The sequence below is a fragment of the Rhinolophus hipposideros genome (genome assembly GCF_964194185.1).
Source record: "Rhinolophus hipposideros genome assembly, chromosome: 16".
Lineage (NCBI taxonomy): Eukaryota > Metazoa > Chordata > Mammalia > Chiroptera > Rhinolophidae > Rhinolophus > Rhinolophus hipposideros.
Window position 1 is genome coordinate 26,847,090 of NC_138062.1, and position 17,427 is coordinate 26,864,516.

The 17,427-nt window shown below is 34.7% G+C and overlaps 1 protein-coding gene across 4 annotated transcripts in view; it reads right to left on the reverse strand.

Annotated features, from left to right (window-relative positions):
- The window catches only part of PDGFC (platelet derived growth factor C), a 178,023-nt gene that overhangs the window by 69,924 nt on the left and 90,672 nt on the right, over positions 1-17,427 (reverse strand). For all 4 annotated transcript variants that reach the window (XM_081077781.1, XM_081077779.1, XM_081077780.1 and 1 more), the window contains one exon: positions 17,223-17,418. In XM_081077781.1, the coding sequence (XP_080933907.1) occupies positions 17,223-17,326 (104 nt within the window). In that variant the 5' untranslated portion in view covers positions 17,327-17,418. The remainder of the gene's footprint in view (positions 1-17,222; positions 17,419-17,427) is intronic.

Genomic DNA, 17,427 nt, shown 5'->3' on the forward strand with positions numbered 1-17,427 from the left:
AATGGCTCAGCAAAAACAGTCCTACCACAATCCCATGAAATACTTTTAGAAGCAATAAATTATGACTGGTTCCATTTATACAAATATTTTGATATGATGAACTAGCTAGCTTGTTCAAACTGAGGGGCTGAGATGGAGAGCTACAGATAGAAAGGTCAAGAAGTAGATGATGTTTTTGAAGTTAGTGTATGGGGTTTCTGGTGAGAAAGGAGTAGGGGGTTAAATCAGCTGCCATATGGGGAAACAGTCTGTGTCTCTAGGCAGGCAGGGAACGTAATGTCCTTGAGATTTGAAAATGTATTCAAACATTTTTCCAAGTGCTTAAACCAGCTCTGAGGAATAACCGTTTTTGTAGAAAAAAAAATTTTAGGGCAATGAAGTCTGAAAATGCATTGTATGTGGTGGATAAGTTCTTTAGTACTTCATAACTATCAGCAGCATATTGAATCAAAAAAAAATCTTGGTTAATTACATTTAGGAATTCTTCATGGTCTTGATTCATACAGTTAAGAGTTTAAAGATGACAAAAGAAACAACTGAATACTTGATGAATTTCCAACCAGTGAAATTTTTGTCGTATTAAACTTAATTTAAAGGAAGAAGATTCTTAAAGCTCAAAAATGGGAAGGGATGGGATTAGGAAAAATGCAGGCAATCTGTTTACACTACTTGCTTAGAAGAGGGGTGGGATGATGAGACAATGGACAGGACGTTACAGTAGTGACATTTCCAGAAAATTCCTTTTACTGAACTGATTACAACATGGGGCTTATCATATTTTTATGAATTTATCATTTAAAACTAATATCAAATTAAAAATGGGTGTTAATCCAAAAGATCGTGTAAAAATTAACAGTTTAAGAAATTTGAAGTGATTTTTTTTTCATAGAAACTGAAAAGTTATATTATCTTAAAATTTAATATTGTCAAAGAACTTTATAAAAATATAACCTGTTTGGATGAAGGCAGAACAGATGTTAGTGTCTCCATATATCTATCTGGATATTCTAGGGGAACACAGACCTTTCAGTGTTGGAAGAGACTTACACCTTCATCTGGAATCCCATCCCCTTCTTTAAAATTATATCTTACAAACATAATTTTAAAACAGCCTAAGTAATTTAACCGAGGTTATACAGCTAGTAGTGACAAAACTGAATCTGAAACATGGTATGCATTCCAAGCCAGTGTTCTCCTTAATATAAATTAAACTCTCTCACATATGTTTGGTGCCAATTCATCCTACCAAGAAATCTACGTGATCAGTACAGTACCTGGAGCACAGCACAATTGGAAATTCCCGTTTTCTAAATTAGTACTGGTTTCCCCCACTTTGCAAAAGTAGAGTGTTCCTGTGAAACCTTATGTAAGGCGAAATGGCATAAAGCAAAGCAGCAATTACCATTAATTTACATGGAAACATTTTGAACATTCCCAGATCCCATATTCAATGCATACACAGTGTCTTTATTTCGTTCACTGCTATGGAAACGCTTAATTACTGTAACATCCTTATGAGCTCTCTTATGCTTGTCTGATATCTTCCTACACATCTTGCTAACAAATGCAGAAAATAAAGTGAGACAAAGCTGAGGCTCACAGACACAGTTCAAAGCTATAGCATGAGATGCTGAGATGCTGAGTGTGGTTACCAGGGAAGGACCTTGGCAAAGCTATAGATACTCAGGGTGCATGCGGCCTTTACAACACTCGTTGCAACACAGACACTGAACACGGTTTTTGCTTTTCACTTTTGTTTGAAACCGCAAAAATCCTTCAGATTTCTTTTAGTTAGCAAAACTGGTACTAATATAGGTCTCTTCATAAAAGTGAAGTGGCTTAACACAAACCTTCCAAAAGTGGGGGATTCCTGTAGCCGCAGTAATGTGTGTACTGAAAAATGCATTCACAATATTACCTTGATGCAGGAGGAAAAATCTCCTCTCCTCATGGTCTCCTCTGGGATGTTAATAACAGAATAGAAACATACAGTTCTGTGTACTAACCTAACATCCCCATTGATAGAAATTAAGAAGGTATACCTTATTTTGGATAAGAGTATAGTTCTCTATACCTACATAAAGAGAAGCATCTCACTAGATCACTTACTATCCTCGTGCTCTGAATTGGTGTCACAAAGGTAAAGGTCACTCCATGGGGGCAGAGACCTTTGACCTCCTCCTTCCTCACTGGCCACCTTTGCATGGAAATCTGTGAACACAGAGCTCTTCCCAATTGTTCTTTTTTTTTTTTTTTTTTTTTTATTAATTAATTTATTTATTAGTTTCAGGTGTACAAAACAAGGTAATACTTAGACGTTCATCATTTATATCCCTCATACTGTGAACCCCCCTCCCCCCATCCACTATCCCTCCGACCTCACACTGAACCATCACATTATATATATAAAATTATAGTTGGCATTCATTAATGTTTAGCTTCTGATGTACAATGCCATGATCAGGTATCCACAGTATCCCTGAGGTGGTCTCCCAAATAGGACGCATGTCCATCGGATACCCAACAAAATCTTTACAACATTATAGAATACCTTCCCCAAATTAATTTTCAAAAGAAAAACCCTGAGGCCATCTTGTGGTTACCAGCTGCTTCCAAATCCCTTCACCTTTCCCCTTATCCCCAACCCCCTCCCACACACCCATCTAACCACTCTCGGTTTTTTCTCTGCGTCCCCAAAACTGACTCTGATTAGTTCATTCACATAGTCTTTTCTTTAGATTCCATATATAAGTGAGATCATATGGTACTTGTCTTTCTCTTTCTGACTTATTTCACTTAACATAATGTTCTCTAGATCCATCCATGTTGCTGCAAATGATAACAGGAATCTGAAAATGGAACTACCCTATGATCCAGTAATTCCACTCCTAGGCATCTACCCGGAGAAATCCAAAACTCCAATTCAAAAATCTGTATGCACTCCTATGTTTATTGCAGCACTTTACACAATAGCCAAGATATGGAAACAACCAAAATGCCCATCGGTAGATGACTGGATTAAGAAGCTGTGGTACATTTATACAATGGAGTATTACGCAGCCATAAAGAAGAAAGAAATCCCAATTGTTCTTAAGCCTTATGCAAGCATCCATCATAACCGACACTCAGTTTCAACTCATCTGTAAGTGAATCATAGCTACTATAAACCCTTTAGAGCACTGTAATAAATTAAGATGAAATTCTCTTGGTTTGACTTAATGAAATGTTAAGTGAGGTCCTTTTTATAGTATTTTCTTTAAATATTTCAATCCAGTGAAGTAACTTTCTCCTTGTTTTCTTTAAGATTATCTATATGCCAACAGAAGATCCTTTTTTGCTTGTTTTTTTCCTATAAGCTTCTGTGAATGACAATAGTTGGTTCTGTTTTCACAGAATCAGTCTACTGGGACTCACACTTATGATATTTTACCAGCAGTAAATAAGTATAGGATATATTATTCCTATAATTCCTTCTGCCAAAAACAGATGTGTAAGTAGGACAAAATGATGCTTAACTTCATTTGGTACTGTCACACGTGAATCAGAGGCAATGGAATCTTCTGAGCTTAACTTGAAAGGGTTTTGTTATATATGTTAATTTAACCTTTGTTAATCACATAGAAAAACAACAATACTTTTGTAAAATTTGATTATTCTGAGTCACTCTGTCAAAAACCTTAGCGGAGGAATCAAATAAAAATTAGAAACAATTTCACCAATCACTTAGAAATAAACAAAAAGTCAGCATCTGCCTGTACTACAAATGCCAGAGGCAGTAGCCTATTTAAAGATCAACTTCTTTACAAGGTAGGCTGTTCCTTGAAAAGAGCTGGGATCTGAACACAGTCTAGCTCTCCAAGAGTTGGTCCCTGGTGAATTGAAGAAAGTATATTACTTGAAAGCTCATATAGCAAAATGTTATTAACTTAATGCTGGAGATATAACTGTATAAACATTGAAGAAACTGAGAAAAAAAACACCAATAGAATTATGAGTATATTTAAATTTTGCATAAGTCCTTTATTATTAGTGATTAGTGCCCTATTGCTCTTGCTTGGTTTTTCTGTTTTGGTAAAATAGTATAGAGACAACTTGCTATCTAGCTAGTAATATGGGTATTTCTTTGGTCCTAGAATTTGTCCATGTTTCAGCATTGTGCCAATTGGACATCCCAAAGAGGCAATCTCATTGTTACCAAGGAAGCAACGGAAAGAAAGGGCACAAGAATGGCATCACAATATTCCCCAGATCCTTAGAGAGTGCAAACTGTAAAACTCTTTCTCAATCAATGTGGGAAAGTGACCTCTGGGCAATAACCAAAAAGGGATGGTGGGAAAAGAAAGGAAATGAAGACAGAGCAACAACCAGGGGTAGAAGAGGAAAGAATAAGATGCAAGGAAAAAGGTAAAGTCTTCGTGAGAGACAAACATTGGGTGAGCCAGACTTGAGTTTTGGGAGTTACAAGATACATTTTTTTTCTCTACTTGAAATGTTGATCTTGAACATTTCAAAACATAAAACTGAAACATCTCATTAGCCAAGGGCAGAGTCCCTTGATCTCAGACTTGGTCAGATCCCCACCCTTCATTTTGAGGCCCCTTGGGAAAGTTTTTTTTTTTTTTTTTAAATTACAAAAGTAATTGCTACAGAGGTCAAAGGATAACAAAACTATAAATTATGCCATTGAGCTAACTCACTCAAGACTTACTGAAAAGGGCACTGGCAAAATCTTCACTCTAAAGAGAACTTTATTCCGTGGCCAAAAGTGCAGGTAGAAAAAACAATAAGTGTAAATTTGAAAGCTGCACTCTAACTTCAACTACTTTTGGTTCTTATCATCAATAGTGGAGATTGTTAGTTTTGCAACACTAGCACTTCTTCCTCTTTCCGTTCTGCTTTCAGGGACCATTTCTCCACCAATCACAGTCCATTTCTTGGTTGCCGGATGGGTACATATCCAAAATCTTACCAAGGACAGTAACACATGCTCCTAACCCCCTAATGGTAAATGGTCCAGGGATGGATACTTGGTTCAAATTAGGTCAATCAAAACTCTTCTGAGAACTTTTGCACAAAAAGTTCCTGTCTCCTTCAAAGACTACAAGTGCTAAAATCTAGACACTTCCGTGTCTTTGTCTGCCATTTTGTGAAGACTGACTAATTGAGAATGAAGTCAACCACAGAGAAGCAACTCTACAAGGGCAATGAAAAAGAGACATAGAGTTGACGGTATCATTCAGAACCTGGATAAAGTCTACTCCTGGAATTTTTAGTAACATAATCCAAACATTTCCTTTTTAAGCGGGTTACAATCACTGGCTAACTATTTGTGGTCATTTGAAACTAAAAGGGTCTTAAAGTTACACTTCCTTGTATGAATTCCACCATATATCAATTTATGCCACTAGATATTAGGGACATATTTTGTTAAGACACACCTGTAGCAGAATTGTAATATTTTTAGACATGATGCAGTATCGGTCTATATTATTGGTTGTTCTCACAGCTCATGTAAACCTGGCATAACCCTGAGAGAAAAGGGGAAGGCTATCTCTTTTCTGTAATAGAATGCCCATTTAACATTCTAAGTTATTCCTTGGATTGTCTTTAGTATAAATATTTCTAATGTCAGCAATGTTGAAATTAGTCATTTTGTTCTTCCCAAAACTTGTGCCCTGGCGCAAAAGAGAATGTATTTTTGAAATAAAAAAAATATATATTGGGATAGCTGTAGATTTTCTCTGCACATATGTGTGTGGGCACCTACACATCCACCCAAACGCACATAGACTGTAAACAATGAAGGAGGCAATAGTAAGACAGCCGTATGCTTTCTGTTACTGGAGCAATCAGTAAAGAATTAGGCACTGTGTAAGTCTGAGGGAATATCTACCTGTAAAGCATTGTGTTTGAGAAATAAAAAATTTATCCAGTTATTCCAATTGCCTTCAAACTCTCCTCCAATCTATTCTGCATGCTTCTGTTAGTATTCTCTTTCAAAAATATAGACTAGTATATGACCCTGTTCTGCAATAAACCCTTAGCTTTTTTTTCTTTTTTAACCCTTAGCTTCTGACAGCATAAGCAAGGAAGTTCAAATCCATCAGTTTGGTATTCAATGTTCATCACAATTTGATCCAAACCACCAGCACAGCCTTACCCATTACCACACCCCCAAAGCATCAAGCGCTCCAGAGAGACTCATCCTTCGCAAATTATTTCCTACTTACGCCATTTCTAGTCTGTCTCTGTCTGGAGTACTCATTCCTTTTTAATCCACCTATTTATTGCTTTAACTAACATACTGAGAACCCATTCGATGCTAGTCGGCTACTAACGTCTCACCTATCCTTTGAGTCCTAACACACATTGTATTCCCGTACCTCTCAGGATTATAACTAATCTTTCTGTGCTTTAATACTTACCTCATTCTTAGTTATTACAGAGCACTACAGCAGACACTACTATTGGCCTTCTCAACTATAATGCACTCTCCCGTTCTTCCCGAAGTGATGCGTTTAGGTAACCAATGTGCATGTGCTTAAGTACTGATGGGCCTTTAAAAAAGTTTGGGAGGTAAATAAGAAATTCCCTAAGGATATAAATGATGAACGTCTAAGTATTACCTTGTTTTGTACACCTGAAACTAATAAATAAATTAATTAATTAAAAAAAAAAAAAGAAATTCCCTAAACCAACCTGGTCCCCCTTTCCTTTTCCCAGTGGTTGAGGTGGGCATACCACAGAAAGTAGCTATACCATCATCCATAACACTGGGCACATCTTACCTGGTCTACAGCAAGTTTCTCGTGGTATAACTTAAAAAGGTATTGATGTTTGTTGTTTAACCTATATTTTTCTTGTAATCATGAACAAGACTGAAATTCTGAATTAAAGTCCAATGCCCAAATACTTCTTCTCATGCTTAGTTCTGCAGATTCAGCCTGGGAATTAGTATGTAGGTAAAGGGCTTCTTGTGACCCCTTAGGATTTCTCAGGGCTAAAATTTAGGATCACTAATGACAAACAGTAGCTAGTGATGCCATTTCTTTCCCTCAGTCCTATTAAGTGACTCATGAAAATACTTTGCTTGGAAAATAAATTCATAAATTATGATGCACTTATGGATATCAAAGGTCAGTATCAGCTAAATAAACAATCTTGGCTTCCTTTATTTCAGTTGTATAGTCATAAAGTTTTCATAAGACACTTGTTTCCTTATAATTTTATCATCCACAGCTTACACTGGAATTGTAAAATCGATGCAAGAAATCTATACTATCCTTGAAAGCTGTATCTACCAGAGTGAAACACAGACAATGAGAATTTCAGTTTTTTGAGGTCTGCTTAACTGGGTAAATTCATCTACTCCAAATTCTCCACAATAAATTAATGACCATTGTTTATAGACTTGTCGGTAAGATACACAGTTGTGATATGAATTAGAAAATGGTCAACAAAGCTATCTAACCATAATTAGTTATAGTAATAACTGCACTCCATATTTACCATAGCCTGGGATTGCTGGTATTTTATTTTAATTGTCTATTTACTTGTCTGCCTCTTTACCCAGACTGTGAGTTGTGTGAAGGCATGAGCCATTCATGGATGGTGACGTACATAAATTCACTGTGGTCCCCCTATTACTTACCACAGTGCTCATACTTGAGAGGTGCTTATTAAATGTAAGTGTAAATAACTGAGCAAATAATCATGCTATATTAATTCTATTATAAATAGCAGGAAGAGAGAAAAAATGCCCTAAATATATTCTTTTCATTAAAAAAATAAAACTTTTTGATCACCTTAAATTCTAAATAGTAAAATATATGTTTATTTCTTTTAGCATATTTAGCATGTCCACAAATCATTATTTTTTTTTCTAGTTAGACTGGTTATAGCATTTCCTCGAAGAGAAATTCAATTGTTTTGGTAAATAAGAGGCACAATTTTAAATTGGACATATTGATTAATCCATCATTTTACAAATTCTGTCTCTTATGATCATTCTTATTGTAAAATCTTTATATATATACTTATATGTGTGTGTGTGTGTATATATGTAAGTAGATTATTTATCAGAAGAAGCACAAACAAAAAAGGATTTTAAAAAAATTTGGGCACTAAAAATATGCCCCCCTAAGATACTATATGCCACTACCATCGCATTGGAGAAGACAAAATTAGTAAATAACAAGTAAAATATAACTGTGCAAAGCAGAGGACTAGAACCCTCCAAAATACATCTGTGTTCAACTTCTACATTTATTCACCTATTTACAGGGACACAGAAAAACAAATACTGATTTCTAAGCTCTTCCATCAGAGATTAAAGACCCTCATAACACACACACACACACACAAACAAACACACACACACACATACACACACAGAGTTCATCTTTGCCCTCCTTGTTCCACTCTAATGCTTTCAACTATATTGCCTGCATATCCTATCAGACTATAAAAGCAATAAAAAACCTAATTTGCATATGAATTGTTTTGTTCTTTGTAATATCAATCTTCAAAGCATAAACACAATCCATTTTATGTTTGTTTTTTTTTTTATAAAAGAATTTGAGAAGGCTAATAGGGCTATAGGGAAAAAGTGAAACACCTTATCTGAGTCTGTCTTCTTTTAAAGGTACAACTAAGAGTGGTTCAGGTGTTTTAGACTCTCTTATGGGCAAGGTATGATAAAAAAATATGGTGACTGTTTACATTTACAAGTAAAAAACAAAGACACACTTCCATTAACCCCCTCAAAATACTCCCTCTTGCTTTGAACACACTTATCCCATTGTTCTCTCCACTTCCTGAAGGAGTTCTGCAAGTCCTCTTTCATGAGTATCTTTAGTTACTCTGTCGTGGCTGCCTCGACGTCCTGAATCAATTCAAAACGTTTACTATCATGGTCATTTTGACTCTTGGGAAGAGCCAGAAGGCGCATGGTGCCAGATTCCATGGATAAGGTGGATGAGGACACACCGTAATGTTTTTATTTGACAGAAACTGCCACACCAGAAGCAATGTGTGACATGCAACATTGTCATGATAGAAGAGGAAACCATTTGCCCATTTCATGTTCATGTGTTGTTCATGATCCATGATTTACGGCACACTTTAAAACACACCTTCTTTCAACTATAGCTCACACCTGACTGCCGGCACCAAACAAATGGAAATTTGTCATACACTATTACAAAGATTCGATGTGCACCTTCCCACATTGAAGATCCCTGCCTTTACATTGGATGGTATTCGGCAGCAGTGTTCACTGCATAGTTTGACAATACATTGTACGCTTCAGACTTCAGAAAATATTTTAAATGGGGCAGTTTAAATTATTCAAATGAATTTAAGGGGAGGAGGGAATATTTGTATTTTATTTTCATAAAACTGTCATGGAGAAGAGTTTATTTTACCATTTTTTAAAACACCAATTTTAAACTTGAATTTTAGTACACCAGGCCTTTTCAGGAAAAACTTTATCTTGTTTGACAAAGGTCTACATTCTAGCCACATGATAGACAAAGTGAAGCAGAAGAACTCCTTTTGGTACTTACAACTAAAATTGCTTGATAAATGATTTAATAAAAAAAACACAAAATGAAACATTGGTTTTAGTGTAATTACATTGTCAGGAAATAAGAGGGAGGAAAAAAGCACAAGAAATCAAGATTTCATTGGGATGAATACGCTGTGCAGTCCTGAGGGTACTTGCTGAACCCTGCTGTACAAGAGTGGCGTTTAATGGGCCACAAGTGGTATAGGAGAAGTCTGGAGCTGGATCTAACTCTGTTCCTTCCCTCTCACCCCCCGCTATCCACCTGTCTCCCTCTGTGAAATGCACCGCCCAGTAGAAAACTATTCAGCTATGTCAGCAATTAATCTGATAACTGACTGCTCAACAGGCGTGGGCCAGTGGGATAGTATCTTCAACGTACTGAGAAAAAAATAAACAGACAACCTAAAATTTTATATCCAGTCTGCCTATCTCTTTTCTAAGAATGAAAGTAAAGAAATTGTCAAATAAATAATAACTGAGTATTTACTAACAACTGGCTTTCACTTAAGAGACTTTTAAGACTGTACTGTGCTAAAAAATGGATAACACAAAAAGTAGACACATAGGTATAGCTAAAGAAGTATGGATTACACAAAATAATAAAAACAATGTCATCCTTATGAAGCTAAAAAGCAAAACAAAAATAAAACTAACATGTTCAGTCAGTAACTACTGCATACCAATCACCAGTGGGGGTAACTTAGTGAGAACAATCCATCTTGGACAATAAGGACAAAACCACTCACCCCAACTGTTTACAGTAATATGACATTACTCTTTTTTATTATCTTCATTTTTGCTCAGGAAAATTACTTTACTGTGCATTACAGGAACTTCTCAAAAGAAACATTAACTCCTTCAGCTAAAAGCATCAACAGCTCACTATCTAACACGGCTGAAGCCATGCCTGTAAACCTTGCCTTGTTTCCACCAATTCTAGACTATTAAATCTTGATTCTTACCCATTCTTAATCAAGTCTCTAGACTGAACGATCCATTTTAAACCAAACATTAAATTCTCAACAAAATTTGGTTTTGCGTTTCCTCCCCAGACACTACTGAAGTTATCAAGGTGGTTTTCTCTATCTCTGTGTTAAGCAATTATCTCAGCTCTACCTTATCAACATAGTGTGTGATATCTGGGGAGTAAGCATTCCACAGTAGTCAAAATGGTCTCGGGTAATTTCATATTTTGTGAAGAAGGTAAACATTAATTATTTTTCGATATTAAGTTAAATATATATTTCTAAGGTAGACAATAAAACAGAAATTGATTAATACTTTCTAATTTAGTAGAAAAGAAAAATAGACTAAGTAAACTAATGATGCAAGAAAGAAAACTGAAGAAACAGTCAAATGAGTATAAATGGAATGGACAAAATAAACAGTAACACTGAATCCAAAAGGCACATAACAAGAATCAACCTACTAGATTAAGTTCCTAAACGAAAATATGTTGTGTTTTTTTTTTCCTGAATCTTTCTTTGTAATGCTACTTATCCTTTCACAAGACAACCAAAACACACATAGACACACATACTAACATGAACATACAGGCACAAAAAGGGATACAGGAAAGTTGAAAGTAAAAAAATAGAAAGAATGTTAGGCAAGTAATAACCACAATTACCTGATGTAGCATTATTAATATTAGGCATAATATACTTTGAAGCAAAAATAAAACATTAATAAAGATCAAACAATGTCACATCTCTGAACTTATATGCATAAGTTAAAAACATGCAATGCAAAAATTAACAGACCTATAGGGTCAAACTAATAAATCCATTTATCCTCTATGGACAATCTCTCTCAGTAACTGACATATCAAGAAGAAGAAAAAAATCAGGAACAATACAGATGTGATCAACACAATTACACAAATTGATGCAATGGGCACATATAGACTATTGTACCCCTCAAATGAAGAATATACCTTCATTTCAAAGACATTTGGAAAATTTAAAGATCTGAAGCAAATGAAGCTGAATCTTAAATTTCAAACAATCACAGACAGATAAGCTATATCCAAAATGCTAGTAATTTAGAAATCTATATTAAAAATGTATTTAAAAACCTTATACATTTATATGGAAAATGAACAATATGCTTCTCCATGGCCTACGGTTTAAAAGAAGGAAACAATGGATGTTGTAAAAATCCTCAAGTAGACGAAAATAGAAACATCACACTATCAAAATTGGCAGGATGCTAACCCAAGATTGAGAAAGCAAACTCATGTCATTGAGAATGCAATAAACCGACATTATGAGCAATCGTAAGGGCCCATCACCTAGAGAACATGCTGGCCAAAATTTTGCAGCAGGACCTAATCATGAATATATATTAGGACAAATTGATACGCAGCGGTATTTTATAGAACAAAGAGCCTGAACTGTTAAAAAAAAAATGCTAATGCATGGAAGCCAAGAAAGGAGTTACAATAATCAAATGTAATATACGATAAGTGATTTATTACAGAATTAAAACATAATAAGAAAAAAATGAAGTGGTAACATTTTGAAATCCTAGGAAACATTGGAAAATCAGCTATATATTAGGTAATAGTTTCATATTAATGTTAAATTTCTTGTATATGAAAATAGTGTTGAAATTATATAGGAACTATCCTATGAAGGAGGTATGAAGTGTCATAGTGACTGCAACTTATCTTTAAATGTAAAAATTAAAAGAATCAAAAACATTTTCCCAAAGGGGAAAAATGCCTCCTAGTAAAGTAAAAAAGGAAGTACTCCAAATAATAAATTTAAAAAAATCTTTGTCAATTATCATACTCAATATAGATTTGTTAACAGCAAACCCTTTACTCTCAGTGGCCAGAGATGGAACATTTCAACAACAACGTAAATTATGACAACACTGGATTATAACACAAGGAATAAAATAAACATCCATGAGTCTATACTGATATAAATGACAGAAGAGAGAAAGGGGAGAAGGAAGGAAGGGAGGAAGAAAGGGAGAAAGCAAGAGAAGAGAAGGCACAAATTTTCTTTACTAAAGAATTCCAAGTGATATATTTATATACTCCCCTCTCCAGGAGATGAAACTTAATCATTATCTACCTGAATGTGGGCAGAACTTAGTAACTACATGCCTCCAAATAATAGCATAGAAAGGGACAGTATTACCCTACTAGAGGAGAAATTCTAAGTTATTATGGTTAACATCATCAGTGATAAGTGAGGTTGATAGTATTACCTTCTGATATGGTAAGAGAAGAAGGCCACATCACCTATTTGTGACCCTTTTCCAAAACACACCACCTCAGTATAATCATGAGGAAACATCTGAATAACCTAAATTGAGGGACATTCTACAAAAATATTGGGTCAATACTCTTCAAAACTGTCAAGGGAATGAAATAAAAGGAAAGAGAGAAACAGTCACAGTTGGAGGAGACTAAGGAGACAGGAGGACAGAATAGTATTCCATTCTGCGTATAAGTACCACAACTTCTTTATCCAATCATCTATCGAAGGACACTTTCATTGTTTCCATGTCTTGGCCAACGTAAATAAAGCTGCAATGAATATCGGAGCACATGTATCTTTAAGGATAAATGTTTTCAGATTTTTTGCGTGATAACCAAGAGAGGGATTGCTGGGTCATATGGTAATTCTATTTTTAATTTTTTGAGGCATCTCCACACTGCCTTATATAGCGGCTGCATCAATCTGCATTCCCACCAACAATGGATGAGGGCTCCTATTTTCTCCACAGCCTCTCTGACACAAGAAAAGATGAAATAGTGCCATTTGTGACAACGTGGATGGATTTTGATGGATTATAATGCTAAGCGAAATAAGTCAGATAGAAAAAGTAGAGAACCATATGATTTCACTGATATGTGAAATAAAAAACTGAAAACAACAAAAGAACAAGAAAAACAAATGAAGAAACAAAACTCTTAGACACCGACAATAGTTTGGTGGTTACCAGAGAATGGGGAGGAGGGGTGGTAGATGAGGTTAAAGGGGATCAAATATATGGTGATGGAAGGAGAACTGACTCTGGGTGGTGAACACACAATGTTATGTATAGATGATGTATTACAGAATTGTACACCTGAAACCTATGTAACTTTGCTAACGACTGTCACCCCAATAAACTTTAATTAAAAAAAAATTGAGACAGGAGAGTAAATGAAGTATGCTTATCTTGGAAAGTATCCTAAAACAGAGAAAGGACATAAAGTGGAAAAACTGCTGACATTTGAATAAAGTCTGTAGTTTATTTTAGTATTGTATAAATGTTAATTTCTTGGTTATGTAGGTGTGCCATGGTTATGTAAGATGGCAATATTGGTGGAACCTGGGTTACGAGTGTATAAAAATTCTCTGTACTATCTTTGGAACATTCTGTACATTTAGTTATTCCATATTTTAAAGGAAACTCTAAAATCAGCAAGAAGACAGAGACACCTACTAATACAATCAATAGCTTAATAAGAGATGGAATAGAGTTAAAGAACTGAATGGAAGAAATGAATCTTTTTTCACAACCATAGGATTTTTTGCATAAACCCCAAGTAATTCCCAGAATTAAAATAAATAAAAAAGCTTAGTCAGTTTACCAGGTATAAGATCAATACTAAAAATTGATTGCATTTCCGTATGCTTGCAATATACAATTGGAAATGTAATTTTGAAAAAAGGATTTTAGCAACAATTTATAAAGAATATAAAAATAAATCTAAGTAACGATGCATAACATTTTCATAAAGAACATTTTAAAACTAATGACAATAAAGAAGAGCCCGATACATGGAGAAACATAAAGTGCTCAAGGATAGGAAAAGTCATCACTATAAGGATGTCAGTTCTCTCCGAATGATCTATACAGTTTATGCTACTGCAGTAAAAATCGACAACAGGAGTTCTCAAGGAGCTTGACAACCTACTCCTAAGAAATATGTTAAAAAGTACAAGGGCAAGGATGCTACAAAGGAGAAGAAAATGAGGTAAGACTTCCCTATTACATAGCTTCTATAATGCTACAGTAATTAAGACAGTGTGTAATTCTGCTACACAGATAAACACAGCTGACCGGAGGAACAGAACAGAGAGCCCAGAAACAGACCAGATCACACACAGAAATTCGATCTTCTGGTTGGCTGGTTTTGCGCCTCACTGTGGCAAAGTGGCTAGTCAATAAATCGTGTGGGGATATTATGAGATACCTCACACCATAGACAAAAACAAAGTACAATTGGATCAAGGACTTAAATCTGAAAACCAAAATTTTAATTTTAATTTAAATGGCCAAACATTCCAGTAAAAACTGTGCAAAAGTCATGAGCAGGCATTTCACAGAAAAGGATCTATGAGTAGCCGATAATAACATGAAAATATCTCAACCTCATTAGTAATCAGGAAAAAATAAAAATTAATATTGAGGTACAATTTTACACATACCATACTACCAAAACATCAAGAGAATGACCAATCAAAAGGTTGAGAATGTGGTACAATAGAAATTTTTGTACATTGTTGGTAAAAGTGTAAATTTTTCACTTTTAAAATCAATTTAATTCTACCTAGTAAAGTTGAAAATATAAATATCTTGAGACAGTAAAACCATTCTCAGATAGACTCAAAAAAAGTTTTTGTGTATTTTGGACAAGGAGAACTGGAAATAAGCCAAACATTCATCAAGGTACAACAGACAAAAAAGGTTGACTACACAATGGAATACAATACATCAGGGAAAACAACTGATTTGAGCTATCTGCTTCAACATGAACTAACTATAAAAAACATCATATTTTTAGTTTTGCTTGTTTTGAAATGTACATCAAGTCACAAAAGTAAACACATAGTATTATACCACTTGTATATATTGCAAAACAGGCAAAAATAATTTATTTTTCATAGGACAGTACATAGAGAAATATGTACATGTGCTAAAATTATAGAGAAAATTAGGGGATGGAGTGAAAAAAAAATAAAACTTAAGACAATGATTAAATTTGCAGGGACAAGAAGAGGGTGTAATCAGGGAAGAGCAAAGGGAAGGAATTTTAGAACTATTGGAAGAGTCACTTTTCTTAAGTTGAGTATCAAATTATGTGAAGTTAAATAACCACTTAGGTGAGGAATACTAGATGATACTTTAATTTTTATAATTTAACTATGAACGTACATTACACACCTATATGCACAATCATATTTGCACATATCTATAATACTTCTTCCTATAACACAACCCACTAGGTATGCAGGTGTCATGCGACCCTCTTGGCACTCACCTGTGGGAACTGGAACTAGGAGAAGAGGCACAGGAAAGTGCTAATACTCTGGCTGGTGTTATTGATATGATACAGTCTTTTGTCTCTAACCCAAACATCTCCTATCTTCAATCAGCATCTATAAATAGTGGTGGGCTAATTTGCTACTTTGCAAGAAGGACGGCATCTTAAACCTTTCACAATTTTTGACAAGATTATGGACTCCTATATATAAAAAGGAGACAAATGGTGCAATATATAGCATGGTGAAAAACTACCTATATGAAGGTTAGGAAAAAGGGTTTTGGCTTTTGTTTAGATATGAAATATGAATGAGATCTAGAGTCGCTACTTTAATTCTTATAGATAGCAAGAACAGTTTCAGTTCTATAAGATTATAGATGAAATGCATAGTTGCAGAAAGAAGAAATGTGAAAAAAACCAAACCATATAAGTGTTAAAGGTACAAATTGGGATGACAGCCCATACAAAGTTTATTTCATCTGTACAGAAATATTTATTTCTAATATACCATAAAATAAAAATTCTCCTTTAACTTGTATATCAAAGAAAAAATAAAGAACCCCACAAAGAAGCTCAAGTAAAATACTTTTATGATATACAAATGCCACTGAAGTGAAAAACCTTCAATAAGACCACCCAACCTTGACAAGTGTATTCACATAGGATTTAAAGAGTAATATTTGTATGACATACAGTAGGTGGTCTTTTGCGTGGGTGAAATACTCCAGCTGACTTTAGTTCATGAATGCTTCTAAGGGAATTATGATAAATTTCTACCTGACAAACCACAATGTTAGCCTAAATTTCCAATTCAGCCTCCAGAACTGTATTTTTCTTTGTGATGAAATATTTAAACTTCTTAGTCTTATGTGTGTGTATTTATCCACAGGTGTACTTACGAATACTGGAGACTATGGATAGTATGTACCCATGGATGCTGCTTTTTCTTTTAATAGCGTATTGTTTATTTTATTGATTTAATAAATATCAGGAGGATCAAATGTAAAAATTTTTAGCATTCAAGGTAACAGTTTTTCTGCCACAACTGCATTCCTTTACTTGGCTTTTTATTCTCTACTTCTTATTTTAAATTGTTTTACTCTCTCTCTGTTATTATTTTTTTTACCATAAATCATCTCAAATTACTTTCAGAAATAGATAGAAACTAATGACTGTAAATGTACATGTATGTGCCTTCGAATTTTAAATGAAGATGTTAAATAAAACATAGCTTAAAAAAATAAGGTTGTAAATCTCTTGAATCACCAGAAAAACAATAGAACAAAAGTCGCCATTTAAAAATCACACCATCAAAATGAAGCAACTTGAAAGACTGTAACAGTTGTTACACTCCTTGGAATTTCAAGTGTGATAACTTACTTGCATATGTCATCTTCTGGGTCTTCAAGCCCAAATCTTTCATCAAATGTAAGTTGTATCCATACATTTTCCTCGACTGCTACTAATCTCCATACCAAGACCATATTTCTCGGATAAGTATGAGGAAACTTGGGGCTGTGAATACTTCCATTAGTAGACACAGTAATGATTCTCTCATGCTGGGGATCTTGTACTCCTAAAACAA